This window comes from Sylvia atricapilla, chromosome 5, assembly GCF_009819655.1.
Source record: "Sylvia atricapilla isolate bSylAtr1 chromosome 5, bSylAtr1.pri, whole genome shotgun sequence".
NCBI classification, from domain to species: domain Eukaryota; kingdom Metazoa; phylum Chordata; class Aves; order Passeriformes; family Sylviidae; genus Sylvia; species Sylvia atricapilla.
Window position 1 is genome coordinate 30,097,563 of NC_089144.1, and position 15,223 is coordinate 30,112,785.

The following is a 15,223-nucleotide window of genomic DNA, read 5'->3' on the forward strand; positions in this document are numbered from 1 at the left end:
GAGCTGGGTTTGATGAATCCTGCTCTTTGTAGGGGTTGTGCTAACCACATTGTTTCCTCAAGGGTAAGTGGGTAGGTAAACAGTGTGTTGCAAGACTTCTTTTCTAGCTATTAGTTTTTACCTATTCTGTTTATTGGTATCTGGACTGTTTGTCCAGATGTGAGTAAAATAAAAAATACTCCCAAAAAGATCTTTTCCAATTTTAGACAACTGTTTTAAGCCCTCAGTGGTATTCAGTTGCCTGAGAGGAAGTATTGCTTATTTCTACAGTAAACATAATTAGTGGTCTCTTGTGCTTGATAGAGGGTTATAATGTAAATATAGAAATGTTCTTGCTTGAATGAACTGATTTATTAATGTGCTCTCTTTTAGGATAGTGAAATTGTCTCCAGAGAGGTTAAGGTGTTGGTGATGTGTTTGCCTATGTGCTGAGGTGGAGCCTCACTTGCTCAGTGCTTTAGCTGCTTGCTTGGGGTTTACAGACTGCATGGGGTACATCTTTGGCTCTGGTACACCTACTCATCATGGTGTATCTAAATTCATACTCTGGTCATCCACAGGGACAAGCTTTCTCCTCCCAGTTGTCCAGAGCATGAGTCCTACCATGAACTGAATTTGCCCTGGTGCAATTTGTAGCAGGCAGGGACATGCCAGAACACTACAAGAAGGAAGATAATTAGGTGGCATGGATTTATCTGAGCACATTTCCCACTCTTTAGAGAGCACTCTGCATCTCGGTGGGCACTGGCAACTTTGTACAAAAGATTTCAGGCATTCTTTATGTTTTGGCCCAGAGCAAGGGTGAGAATATCATCCCCTCTCTGGGTGAGACTGGTCTGAATGGTACAGCCAGTAATCACAAGTTACTTTAGGACATCAGTATCCTGTGTGAGGATGATGATTGCTTTTGTAGTGATAATGAATGCATTTTGAAGCCATCAACACAGCTAAGACTCATTTATTTTGTCTTATTTGTCAACTGAGTTTAATTGCTTCACAACTAGAACTCTTTGAGAAAATAATTTCTGCATCTCCTAGTTCCCGCATTCCTTGGGCTTGTTCCATTAACTATAGGGACTGTGGATTCTGGTTAAAATAATCTGCCTCTGGAAATGGAGAAGTTGACCCTGCTTGTTCTACACAGAAAGATGCCAATTAGTTCTCTAGTCAAGTAAAAATTCAACAAAGACTTGAACATTCCTGTGCCTGTTGCTTTACAAGATTGTTTATCAGTTTACAGGGAGGCTGCGCTGCCTTTTCAAAGTGCTGCTGGAGGGCTGCCAACAATAGTAACAGAAACTGTGCTCATTGTTTAAGTGCCACTGGATGCAGGAATGGCAGATTGATGCCTGCTTTCCTTTCATTTTGTGATGATCTAATTGCAAGAGATATATAATTCCTTGTTATGTCAGGGAAGTTGTTTCTCCAGCATCTGGTACTTCTCTGATTATCTACAAACAGTATCTGAAAATTAATAGGAAATCCAGCTATTACGTAAGAAGTACTACAGGGAACTGCTGTCTGCACTAAGCCAAAGAAGACTTCAGAGACTGCAAGAACTGGCTTTGTCAGTGAACATATAATTTTCTTTTTCTTTTTTTTTTTTTTTTTTTAACATCCTAGTAAATTACAGGCTTTGGTTATGGTTTGAAGAAATGTGTTCTACAAATGTTGTAGCATCTGTATACTGCTGTTTTTACTGCAGCCATTGTACAGGTCATTAATCTGATCCCACATTGTAAAAATTTCTCCTCCCTCTTCATGAGTTTCTTCATTATCATAACACATTCCAGTACCTTGATGCCTAACTCTGCTATGTTCCCTTCTAATTACCTGGGGTAGAACAACAGGCTTTTTATCCTCAATGCACTTGGCTCCTGCAGGGGTGCTGCTGAGCACCACACTCACCCCATCTCTGTGACAGACTGCACATCCAGCTCTGATGGGCTGGAACTGGTGGCCAGGGAGACATCTGGGCAACAGATCCTCCTCTCTCATCCTCATTAGCTGCTTACCAGGATGAACTCATGACATGAGCCTGAAGAGGAGAAATGGCAGCTGCAAATGCTCTCACATCTGATATTTGGTTTTCACCTCTATAATTACTGTGAAACACCTCTGTGCAAGGGTTGTCGCCATCCAGTGCTGTGCCAGAGGAATGGTTAAGCAAACTCCTCCTAGGCAAGGTGAGGGGAACTAGCAGGTTTGCCTGGGCTGTGGGGCAGGTCTGTAGCAGGCAGTAGCAAGGTTGGTCCAGCTGTTGCAAAGCTTAAAGTGAGCACTGCTGGGAAAATAGTGGGGTTTGGAAAGAATAATTTTTGGGAACTTACCTGAGCTTGGGTCCCAAAAAGTGTCCAAGAAGAAAGACCACATGGGAGCATGTCATGGGCATGGTCAGTATTTGGTACATTTTCAGAGTTTAGCCTGAAGTGATGATCTCCACCAAAAACTAGGTAAATTTCACCAGCTTTTCATAATTGGCAAGAGGACAGTGCTTAAGGTTTGTCCAATGGGCAAACATTCTCCCAAGGGTACATGTGTCCTAGGTAACCCAAAATGCTATTGTATTCCATATCCATGTCCAAAAAATCATTACTGTCTGTTTATGGCCCAGCAGCACAGCCAGAACTCGAATTGCGGGACAGTCAGGAGACACCAATCCCTTTAAAAGGTTCAGGTCTCACACCATTTTCCCTTTGTCTCCCTATATGCAGTTGGCAGTAGGGGCTAGTATCTTGGAAGGGGGCAGTACCTTGCCAATTTGGGTGTGTCTTTGTTCCTGTGGAGTTGTGAGATTTAGCAATTTTGTATTTAGTGATTATTCACTCCTATTTTTTGCCTGTTGCTGTGTCACTTGTTAGTAAACTTATTTTTTCTACTTGTATTGACTGGTATTAGTTCTTTATTGGTGGAAAAGGATTGGTTGGAACTAAAGGGAGGTAACTCATTTTAGTGTTTACTTCTTTAAATTGTCTTAAACCAAGAAAATGTGGCAGGCGGTAGGAAAGAGATCTGGTTACCTTTAGGAAAAGGACCTAACATTTTAAGCCAGGTAGCATTTTTAAGGAGGGGACATGGTTCTTATCTTTGGGGTACATTCTATGATGTACGCCATGATTCATGTTGATGATACACTTTTGTCCATTTTTCCAGGATAGCAGCTTCCATGGGCCCATAGCTCAGGGAACTCCCAATGTGGCGTTATTTGCAGATCGACTCTAAAACAGGGCTGGCCTGTGCCACCCCAGCCCTCATGGCTTACTTTCCCAGACATGTTGTCTAAGCCTCAGCAGATCAACACCATTTTCTAAGAATACCAAGAACCTCACATTTTTCAGGCAGCAAGCCCTGACAAGGTTGAGGCACCCTAAGCCAGCAGCGCTGTGCCTTGCCAGTGCCATGGTATTTAGTAACACTGACAGCTTCAAGAGTCTCCATTTTCCATAACTGTAAGCTGAAAGAGAAATGCATGGCACTTAATACTTGCAAAACACAGATGATAGGTTGCTTGAAAACTTCTGTCTAACCACACTGAGATGTGTGTTAGGAAATCACTATTTTAGCCAGAGATCCTTAACACAACAGCAGAAAAAAGAGTGCTGCTCTCCTGCATGGTGCTGAAAACAGGGAAGGAAGCTTCCTTGCAGGAAACAAAGTTTGTGGTTAGAAACTCTTAGGAATGGACTTATCGCTTGTGCCTGTTCCTACCATCTCCACATTCTCCACACTTCCTAAAGTTGGCATGAGTTCTTACTCTCAGCTCTTAGTGTAATGGAGAATGAGACATCTTAACAGTGGCTTGAATTTGGGCTTCAGATTGAAGACAAAAAGCAATTTCACATGAATTTAAGTCAAACTAAGACCTCAGTTGAACCATATGGAGGAATGTCTTCCTTCAGATAAAAGCATTATTTGCCCTAGGAAAAAGCAAATTTATTTTTTTTCCACTTCCAAACAGAGACTGGTCAGATGTACTCAAGAGATCTGCCTGATTTTGGGGATACAAGCCAAAAGTAGAAGCATGTGGCTGGAAAGGAGATTGGTGTTTTTAACTTTGGCTGTGTGGTTTTAGGTGAACTTCAGGTGAAGCTGTCAGACTGCACTGCAGAAGGCAACATATATTTGTGGTAGTCTCTGCAAGGAAAGAAAAAAAAAGAACTATAGTTTCCTTTTTCCTTTGGTCCATAAATTATGTTCCTATGTCTTAAGATATGGCTGAGATGATTAAATTTGGCTGGGTAGAGAAGTCTCTGCAAATGTATGAAACAGAAGAGACTACTAGACCAGTCCAGTTCAGAAGCCTGTACCCACGTTTATGGCTTTAGGATACATCCCTGGGCTTAGGGACCAGACAATGTCTTCCAAGGATCCTCTGATCCACAAATCATCCCATCACTTCTGCAGAGGAGCCTGGGGAGCTGTACTCATCCCATGCAGTCAAGTAAGCTCTTCAGTTGTTTGGACTCTAGCCAAGAAGTCTTTTTGTAGGTGGTCATTATAATCTGAACTAGTAAAATTAGTGGTTAAAGGTTAAAATGTTAGTATTTTTCAGACCCTTTAAAGCTTTGACAGAAGTACTTGGGCAGAAACAACTGCCTAAGACATTACTGTCTTTGGGTATCCTCCTCATACATCTGCTAACGGCTTCTGCTTCCACAGCTGAGAAAAGTCTGGCAGGGGTTTAGTCACTTCAGGCATTAGTTCTGCATCTTAACTTATAACCAACTTAACAGCAGCCCTTTAGGTTAAATTGCCTGATTTGACCTTGAGACAGACTGGCAAGCACTCAGAGCAGGCAGAAACAAGTCTTGGCCTTGAGGAATGCTGTCATCTTCAGTAACCACAGGCTGTGGTAATCATCAGCCCCAGCTTTAGGTCCCTGTAAGAGTGTAGCAGAAACTTCACTTTAATGTTCCATAGCCATTTGTTGATGCTTTGCCCAATGTACTGCACCAAATCTAATGTAGTTGGCTTTGCAAGAGCTGCATACCCTAAATTCAGTAAAAATACTTGGATAAAGAGCAAGGGAGCATTTGCTGTTCAAGCCATTAGAATGATACATCGTCATCCCTTTGAAAGAATGAGTATGGCCCCAATATTAATTTAGATCACAATTTTAATGTTTAAAAACTAAGTGGTAACAGAGAGATCATAGAACTTGATACATTTTTTTTTATTTATTTACACATAGAAACTGAAAAACTGAGTTGCTTATTTGGATATGAGCAGCACAAAGTTAACAGGTGATGTTAACAGGAGCAAAATATTACCGATGACTCACTTCAACAATCTATTAGAAATGAGCTTGTACCAAGCATACATCATTCAAACAACATTGTTTATACTGGATCTGTGTGAGCCTTAGCATATGTTGGGACACTAAAAACAGGTTCCTATAAACAATGTAAAGTTCAAGTCTAGTGGAAAAATACCTTTACAGTTTATATTTTGTTGGCTATAACACTGAAAACAAAACGTACACTGGTAATAATTTGCAAAGCTCTGTAGAACTGACTGTACATAGGGTTTTTTCCCTCAAATTTGTGCTCATGATACAAGCAAATGTTATTTCAAGTTTCATTTTCATCCAAGCCCATGAAGTAAACATGGAAAAAAACCCACAATTATTTTTAGATGCATTTCTTAACCTAAATTTTTCAGCAGTCCTGAAAAAACATTTCCATGCTTTTCCAGTGAGAAAGTCTATGCAAGGCCTCTGATGGATGCACTCTCAGGACACACCCAGCTGTCCCTTGACATCACACTCACCCCTGGACACACAGCTATCCGACAACCTCTGCCTGTTCACAGGGTGGGATGTGCAAGCAGTCCCTGGCCAGGAAAGCTCTTGGCAGTCTCAGGTGCCAGTGTTTTGGTTGCATGAGAGCAGCAGGATCTGAGGCAGAGCAGCCACAGGACTCTGCAGGAGGGGAGGGGGCTGGAAATGGCACCAATTGCTCTGGTTGCTGCCAATGCCTGGCTTGTCATAACTTTTTTTTCTGAACTACTGACATTTCTGATAGCTGAAAATGGAAATGCAGAAGCTCTGCCCTCACTTCTGTTTGTACTAGTTGGGTAAATACACGCCGGGATACAACACAGCATAATGCTAGGTCAAATTGCTGGCTGCAGTTTGCCATGGTTTCTTCCATAAAGCCTTTTCAGCACTTTACTACCAACTGACCCCAGCTGAGGATGTAAGAGGTACCAAAGGGGCCATTCAACAAGGGAGATGTTTTACCCAATAGGAAGACTGGCAAACATGCTGTTGAGAAAACAGGGAGTCACACACTAGAATTGTTCCTAGCAATTTAACTGGACCTTTTATTTCTCTTTTTACTTTAGGGATGTAATTATAATTTCAAGTTTAGGATTTTACTTGTGAACTCTCGGGAGAAAGAAAAGGATATACATTTTGCTAAGAAGCTAAAGTATTTGTACTTCTATTAAAATTATTCTTAATATGCAGGGCCTATCTCAACACTTCTATTCATAGGGGATAAACAATTGCAAAAATATACAGCATCCTATTTATTTACAATATATATGTACATAAAAATGAAATTTCCTACAATACAACACAACTGCATAGATTCGTCTTCAGAAACATAGGTATGTGTACAATTTGTGAATTCTAGACTTTCCAGCCCTGTACCTTTTATTAATTCTTTTTTTTTTTTTTCACAGTTTGTTACAGAAATCCTTACATGAGATACAAATAAAACATTCTTTGCTGTAGGTTATAGGAAATATGGATTTTCTGACGCCAAGGGCTCTGGGGATTTGTTTATGAAAGCACCGTGGCGCCAGCTGATAAAGCCATCTCATGGAGCTGCTGATGGAGCTGAGTACATTCTGTGGTGCCTTTCTCCTAGAGGCACTGGGGCAGGGCATTAGGACTGGAGGTGGGACACCACCACATAAAAAGTTTTGTTTTGACCAAGGTGCTCTTTTGCCTTAATGTAAGGTTCAAGCAAAGAAATGTATAAATTTAAGATAAGCTAGACATATCATTAATTGTTACCGTTTAATACTCGGTATCAGAGAGCTGTGTTGCGCTTATGCATTGTAAGGCAGATGTACCGACAAAACCCACACATCATCTCACCCACACATGCATGTGTGACCTGTTACAGGTGGAGCATAGGCTTTGGGTTCATATGTGGTTCAGAAGAGCAGCCCTCGGAGTGGATGAGCATCCCCATCCCTGACCTTGCAGGATGACACCAGCTGTTGTACCCTAGACTTGCACGTGTGCCAGGCACCACTTGGTCCGTGTCAGCTCTACAAAAGATCTGTGCTGGTGCACAGATTTGGCATTAGCCCTCTGACCAGGAGCAAGCATCACCCAGAGAGGTCACTGCCCCGAGATACTGTTCCCAAATAACAATTTACTGTGTTTTACTACCTAGGCATGTTTGCCATTGGACAGAAAAGGGCAGCTGTATTATGATTGCTTCAAGCCCATAACTACTTTCTTTGCAATGTGCTGTGGACTAGGAGAGGCAGCAAGGCTGTCTTTTAAGTGTAGGATTAACTCTTACAATCTTATTAGTGATCCCTGCTTCTAATTAGTCCTTCCTTGTCCTCATCCCTTGATGGTTGCTACTACACAAATGAGAATTTTAAAGTTTTTTGTTGCAGTTATTAGGAGCAATTTTGCATCCAGCCTATGACACTTGCAGTGCTCACAATAGTGATAAACTCTCTATGAAAAGAAAGCATGCTATCACCTATTAAGTAGATATGGTACTCTGGATCCTATTAATTTTACAACAGAGAAACTCCTACAGCATTTCACTGTGCTCTTAAAATCCTAACTAAAATGTGGGATTCGTACAATCGTGGCTACATGTTCACTATTCCAAATGAACTGAATAACAGCAGTACATTTTACAGATAACCTCATACAAATATTGTCATCCATCACTGATGTTGACAGTTACAGCAGGGTCTATTGCATTCTGTTAAGAATGTATAAACCTGATGAGAAAACAAAAAGCACATTATTTCACGTTCATTACCACAGACATCAATAAACACATGATTCCTTTCCATAAATATCTATAAATATGATGCCAGTAAATCAGTCTAAGCAAAATTCCCTCTATTTTTTTTGTTTTTTAAGAGACCCAGAAACAAAGTCTGTTTAAAGACTTAATATTTTGGGTATCTATTTTTCAGTATATAAGACATGCTTTGGTGGTTCAGTACCTTGGTAATTTCAGTTCTATGCACACTCAGCTCATTCTCCCTATTTATTCAGTAAAACTCCAGTATACAAATAAACTGGGGAAAGGGAGTAGGCAGAATAGCAAAGAGGAGAGAGAGGAATAGTGATGGAGGAGATTTAGGACAATGAACAATCAGTGACCCAACAGCCCTTCAAGTCGAAGGGAGTTGGGTTCCAAAACTCAATGGTGCGTATTTCAAACAGCAGACTACAGATTATTTTGGAGGGGGAAGGAAGGAGGAGGGACATATGTGACCTTAATGGAACCCTGTGCAGCAGATCAGACCTCTAGCTCATACCTGGATATTTGAAAATCATTCCCAGGATCTCGTCTCTCACAACCCCCCAGTGCACAGAGATGTGCTGCTCATTAATCAGTAGTAGAAGAAAGATAAAGGCAGAGGAAAGCAGGAGAGCCCAGTAGCATCTTAAGGATAACACTGTACAGCATTCTCAGGTCTGAGTCAGGTTTTTAGGATAAGATCCAGAGAGATTATAAAGCACCTCAAAACCTGAAATGCAACCTCATCCACCTCAGTCAGAGAATGCAGTGATATGCTGGGCTTCTGCTGCAGTGACCACTGAGGGTTGGGTGCCTGCAAAAGGAAAACCACAAATTTACATCCCAAGCTGAGAAGATGTCTGGAATGAGGTGCAAAGAGATAGGAACAAAGCACAGGCTCTTCTCCCCAGAGCTTGCCTAACACTTGGTCTTGTAGGCTATGGTATGGACATCTCTGTGAATGAGGGCAGGGATCAGTCCCATAAGGGGACAGCACAGAGAGAACCAGTGAACTGCACCATCACAGGCAAGAGTCTGAAACCAGCCACAGGAAAGTACAAGGGACCTTAGCACAGGGGTGCCAGGTAGTTCAGCAGTTCGTATGTTAAAGGCTGGGCTAGGGGGTGCTTGGGAGAAAGCATGATGCACCAGAGACCTTGCTGGGAGAAGGTTTCCAGTTTTGTTCTTGCTGCTGGGCTATTCCAAGTACTTGGGCAGCCTGTGGAATCCACTCTGCCTTATTTCTGGATCACAGTCAAATATTGTCAGAGGCAAGCACCTCACTGCCTATGCTAAGGTACAGATCTGGAAATCTGGGCTTAGGCTTGGTTTCTGCAGCATGAACAATCTGCATCTCAATGCCCAAATTTCTAGGAAGGCTCCAAACTAACTTCTCTGGATGATATCTTCAGAAACCAACTTTCAGGGTCCTGAGATGTGTTCTGTGATCTTAACTCCCAGTGTTCTCAGCTCTCAAGCCATGTAGACAAGGCAATGGCAACTGAGGCAATTCAGTACCTCACAGAAATCCCAAGATCCCAAATACTCTGTCCCTAACCTTAAAAAGAGCAAGTTGTAATGACAGGTTCCTCACAGCTGATGATGGTCTGCTTCCCCAGTTACAAAGGGAGTTGTCAATGAATCAGCTACTGAGAACAAAAGGGTCACTGCATACAGACAGGTATGGCTCAAGCCATACCTTTAGCCATCAGTTCTTTCTTTCTTCACATTCATATTCTGAGACACTTTTTAGCTCACATGGTGAATGACACAAAGTGAACACATTTACGCTGCTGGCAGTGCACTAAGAGAAGATGTCTGCTCAGGACAGTGAGTGATCACCTGCTTAGCTTTTGAGTCTCTACAAGTGGTTCTCTACACCAGCTATAAGGCATTAGGCAAATGCTTATTCTGTGGACAACTGTTGCAAGTTACAGTGCTTCTTCTAGTAGTAATTGAATGTCTTCTAATTGTTATGGAGAACTAATGAAAAACGTAAATGAAAGCTTTTAAATATAAAAAGTATTTCTGTTCATTTAAAGAAATGTTGCAGATCTCAATTACCATTAGAAATCTAGTAGTTTGGCAGAGTGAGTCAAATCCTGCTCCCACTGCTGTTAAAGACCCTGCTGACTTCAGTGGGAGGAGGGTAAGACACAAGAGAGGAGCCAGTCCCTACAAGGTATGGAAAAGGCAAGAGGTATGATTAAATGCACAGGTTTTGATAAAACTGGAGCTTGGTTGTTTTTTTTTCTGAGAGCAATGGGGCATTACTAAACAGTTTAATGCTGAAGAAACTGCAGACTTCTTATGGAAATCTCCAAATGTCTGCTTCTCTTCAGACTCAAATACTCATGGTTTGGGGTCAAGCTCTGGTCAACCTCCAACTCAAGTGTGCCAGAGGAGTAGTGGCTGGTGGTGGTAGCTGTCCTCCTGCTCCCTGCTCTGCATTACAAAGACACACACAGAGACACAAACAGTCTGTTCCCCAGAGCCATGAATGGGCCAAGCCCTGGGGCTGGTTCACCCTCCAAAACATCAGAGACAAGCACCAGATTTAGGACCTATGCTTATTACACAGCACTCAGCTGCACTCTCGTAGTGCTTTTCATGCCTGTATCCAGAATGCTACAATTAACCCAGTGAGGCAAATGGTGCCTGAAACAGCAACAGAACAAACAAACAAACCAACAAACCAGATGCATACAATTAGAGAGCAGAGTTTTGGCTAAAAGAGGGAAAAAGGATGTGAACGGATAACACTCCAGTTGAAATTGATAGCAACAGGCGCTGCTGCCCTAAAGGAGCAGAGCTTGTGGCTGGAGGGCTAAGGATAATAATGGAACAATGCAATTCATGGGTGGAAGAGGGGAAACCAATTGTGATGAATGTCTATGAGCAACGCTCTATATAATCTCATGGACAATTAACACAGACTTTTTGCTGATCAAAGAGTGATATGCCTGTTGGAAGAATGAGTCTGTTTTCTGCAAGAAAATACTTCCATGACAGTATTTTCAGTACTGGATAATCATTATTTGGATTTGATTTGAGTAAACTCACAAAAGGTGGAATAGACAACAGAACGGATGGTTGCGATTTTGGTGTGTAGCAAACAGGGGTATCTTCTCTTGAGAAGGTGAACTTCAGTGGCCTTCAGCACTGCCTCCTGATTGTACCCAGTCATAGATGACCAAGGGAATGCTCACTAGGGAAAACAATACCCCCAGTGCCAAGAAAAGAGAAGCCTGAATCAAAAAAAAAAAAAAGAAAAAAGAAAAAAAGAAAAAGAGAGAAGATTAACAAATAAAAAGAAAAGAAAATTAATTCAAGTATGTTAACCTCTCTTAAGGAGATGTATAAGGTGATGTATCAAAGTTATCAGCTAAAATGAGCTAGCAATTCTGGTAAAGACAAGACCCACAGATAATTAAACAGATTAGTGTCACTAATAATTACTTGCTGAACACCAAACTGATTTTTTTTTCTCCTTTCAATTCACTTCTTAAACACTGATCATCCCTAAAGAGGATTAAGTGAGTCTGTTTTTAGGACTGATCAGCTCTGCTCTTTCCAAAGCCTCACAGAAATCAGTATATTCTGCCCATTAGATATGTGTTCTTCAAAGTTCAGTCCTTTCATCATGGAATCTGTGGATGCAGCCAAAGTGAAACATGTTTTCTACCTGCCTGCTCAGAGAAGAAAAGTCTGACTGTACAATGCTTCCATTGCATTCCCTGTTGGACTGGAAATACACAGGAGTGTTGCATCTTTTCAGCTGCAGCACTCTCTGAGGCTCACAGGAAATCTTTCCAAGGTCTATTCCTATCTGCTCATGCATGCCAAACAGCTAACAACACTTCTGCTGGCTGCTTCATGTGGAACCACCTTAAGTAGGACTTAGGTGCATTAAACCCATGAGGAATGCTGCAAATGGAGCACTTCGCATGCTTTCATGCAACACACAGAAGCAGAGAGAGTTTGCTGTGCTGAAAGTCTTATTGAAGTGTGCTAGAGGGCCTCCTGCATCCTGCTAATGGCTGCTGCTGCTTGCCAGCCAGGGAAATACCTCATCCCACAGAGAAGGGCCTCCCCAAAACATAAGATGCCCTGCATGGCATGGCCCCTCCACCAGGGGCCTCCCAGGGTAGGTGAAGAAGGGTGAGCACAGCTGCCAGCTGACTGGAGCACAGAGGGAAGGTAATGTAAAGGAGCTCAAACATATGTTCAGATTAGATCTGCTTTGCACCTAGCACATTAAAGAGAATGACAAGATAGAAGTATTGCATTGATGGGAATGGAATGCATACCCAAATCCTCTGAGTCAGCTTGGATCCATCCTGCTGTGTAATTTTTAAATACAACGATGAAGGAAGAATGAAAATCAGCATATTGGCTGAAGTGACCCCTGCAAAATTGAAATGAATGAGTTTTGTTAACCATCAGCAGCAGCTAATTAGCAACTGGTTGCTGATTAGCAACTGGTTTTTTATTAGTAGTACAAAACCAGGATACTTTACCTACAACTCCAAAGATATCCTTCATGGATGGGATAAAGATGACTAACAGGTTGATGATAACCAAAAGAACGAAAGTAACCACAACATGACGGCATAAGTCAAATTTTGTTTTTCTGGCCATCTCAAATAATGATGAACGCACCTGTGAGTGGGGGGAGAGAGAGAGCAAGTTTTCTGTCAAGAATAGTGTATGAGCCAATTCAAAGCTTCTCATGTTTATTTTAACTGATTCTTCATATGACAAGTGCTGCATAGATCTGTCAGAAAATTTGGGTTGCCTGAAGTAATACCCTTTGAAATACTGTTGGAAATGAATTTGTTATTTCGGAACTGTAGGTACATGTGCAGGTGCAGTAGAATATTCCTCTCTTTTTAATCCTTCTGCACTTCAAAAGGAACTTCATCTCTGAGCCTACTCCAGTAAAGTGATGTGATGTAACAGAAGACCATTGTAGATTCAATTTAAAACAAAAATTTATTTATTTGTTCATTTATTTATTTATTTACTGCATAGAGAACTTCTCCAGAAGTTAGTGGGAGTCTGACATGAGAAAAGACTAATTCATGCTCAAGCTCCTTTTGTAGCTGCAACATTGTAATCTCAGCCACCACTGGACTGTGGTTTGAAGAAATGTGCTGTGTACACCTGTTACCAACTTCCAAACCATGCAGACCTCTTTACTTACAGTGAAAAACAGCACGGGCACAGTGAGTATCACTGCCACAATCACAGCCAAGCGCACAGTCAGGATGAGGATGTCATCTTTGCTCTGGTATTTGTGAAGCAGATCTGACTGCACATTCTCTATGGGAAAGACAGTAAGGTAAGTGTTCTGGCAAAAAGGCAATTAGTCCACAAAAATCATTGCTTAACAGCCTTCTTGAACAACAAGTGATTTATCTGTAAACAAAAGAACGAAATGAAACATCCTTGAGTTAAAACAGTGCTTTGAACAAAATCCCAATGATCCCATTATTCCAGATTAATCCTTTGGAGGCCTGATTTAGGAATACATCTTAATTCATGACAGCACATGCCTAAGTCTAAGGTATTTTCACTGTAGAAAAGACAACAGTGAAACACATACATGAAAGCTTGCTTACATTATACACATACATACAAAAATAGGTAAAGTGAAATCAGCTATTTTTAATTGGTTCTGTGGACTTTTTTTTAAAGTTTCAAATGATATAAAAATAAACACATGCACTGCAATGGCTGAACTTAATATAAACTGCAAGATCTTGAGCTGAATTAGTCTTAAATAGCAAATAAACTTCCAGCAAAAAGCAGTGCCCCTGTTCTCAACTGAGAACAAAGCCTATCTCGGGTCAGTTCTCAGCTGGACACTGACATTTGCACTCAAATCCTTCAGCAGCTCCTCTGAGGGCTGCCAGCAGAGCCTGCAGCTCAGCTCTGTGCTGGCCAGCAGCCCCAGCAGCCAAGACAAATCACAGGCGCTGCTTAACAGGGAGGTGCTGGCAATATTTTAATACAAGCTCCTGCCAAAATATTTCCTTGAAGCTGTGATAAATAGTGCAGAGCAGGTCTGCGTGTACTAGCCAGCAGGAAAACCAAGTTGCTGAGGGACCTACAGGTTTGCTTTGTAATTTTTAAATATCCAGGAGCAATAACCTAAAGGAGTGGCTGTTAAGCATGCCACCAAACACACTTGCTGCCCCTTTTTAGGCCCACATTTTGTTTCTGCCTGCTAATCTTAGAAAACTAGTGGTAAAACATAACAGCTCTTTAAGAGAACTCGGTGGCTATGTCTAATTTACCATCTTTGGCACTTGGTAAAACCTCATGTATTCCTGGAGGCAGAGGGATCTGTCCTGTGGCAAAATGCCTACACTCCCCCCAGGGCGCCCTTCTGGGTAGAGACCACAGGTCAACACCACCTACGCAGTGCCTGAATCCCCACCAGGAGAAAGAAAATGCTCTCCCACCTCCCTGCAGATCAGGAGTGGGGTTTTCAAGCCGGGCACATGCACAGCTTCTGCAACACAGAGCTTACTCTGCTCCTGCAAGCACAGACTGCAACTTCTGTACCGCTCACGGGCTGCAGCCAGGTAGGAAGTGAAGGGCAAGGCTTACAGTTGAAGGTCTGTTTTCCTTTCAGCTAGATACACCACAGAGCCCAACCACACTGTGACCTTTTAGGGGAAGAAAAACACCTCTTTTCTATAATTCTGCAATGTAAATATAGTCATCACTGCAACACTTTTGAGAACACAGCAAACAGACAAGTACTATTGGTGTAAAGAAGAAATGGTCACAATAAAAATACTGTTCTTTACCCAGGTAAGGGTAGAAAAGAGGGTCAAAACACTCTAAGTGAACATGAATGTGAAAGGTAAGGTCCTTTTGGTCTCAAAGGGAAGAAGGAAGGAATTTTATGCAGGAATTCTATATTCCCTCAGTGTCTTTTTTGCAGCCTGTCACTGCACTGACACTGCAAAAGCCCCAGCAGAGCTCTCCACAGCTTCCACCTGTGGGCTCTCAGCGCTGGAGAGCAGGGATACCTAATGTGGGGAGAGGCACACAGACACCCCAGGGATTCCTCCGCCATTCCCCCTCAGGAGGGCCAGAAGGACGCAGCCCCTACCTCCTCCATGGACTCCAGACCCTCGTCCTTGAGGGATGTGGGAGATTCCCAGAGAGGAGCGCCACAGATCTGCCTCCTC

The 15,223-nt window shown here is 42.1% G+C and overlaps 1 protein-coding gene across 2 annotated transcripts in view; it reads right to left on the reverse strand.

The window, feature by feature from the left end:
- Positions 1-6,331: 6,331 nt before the first annotated feature.
- The window catches only part of SLC38A1 (solute carrier family 38 member 1), a 42,432-nt gene continuing 33,540 nt past the window's right edge, over positions 6,332-15,223 (reverse strand). For both annotated transcript variants that reach the window (XM_066319071.1, XM_066319070.1), the window contains exons 13-16: positions 13,222-13,340; positions 12,536-12,677; positions 12,326-12,423; positions 6,332-11,263 (exon numbers count right to left, since the gene is read on the reverse strand). In XM_066319071.1, coding sequence (XP_066175168.1) covers positions 11,162-11,263; positions 12,326-12,423; positions 12,536-12,677; positions 13,222-13,340 — 461 coding nt within the window. In that variant the 3' untranslated portion in view covers positions 6,332-11,161. The remainder of the gene's footprint in view (positions 11,264-12,325; positions 12,424-12,535; positions 12,678-13,221; positions 13,341-15,223) is intronic.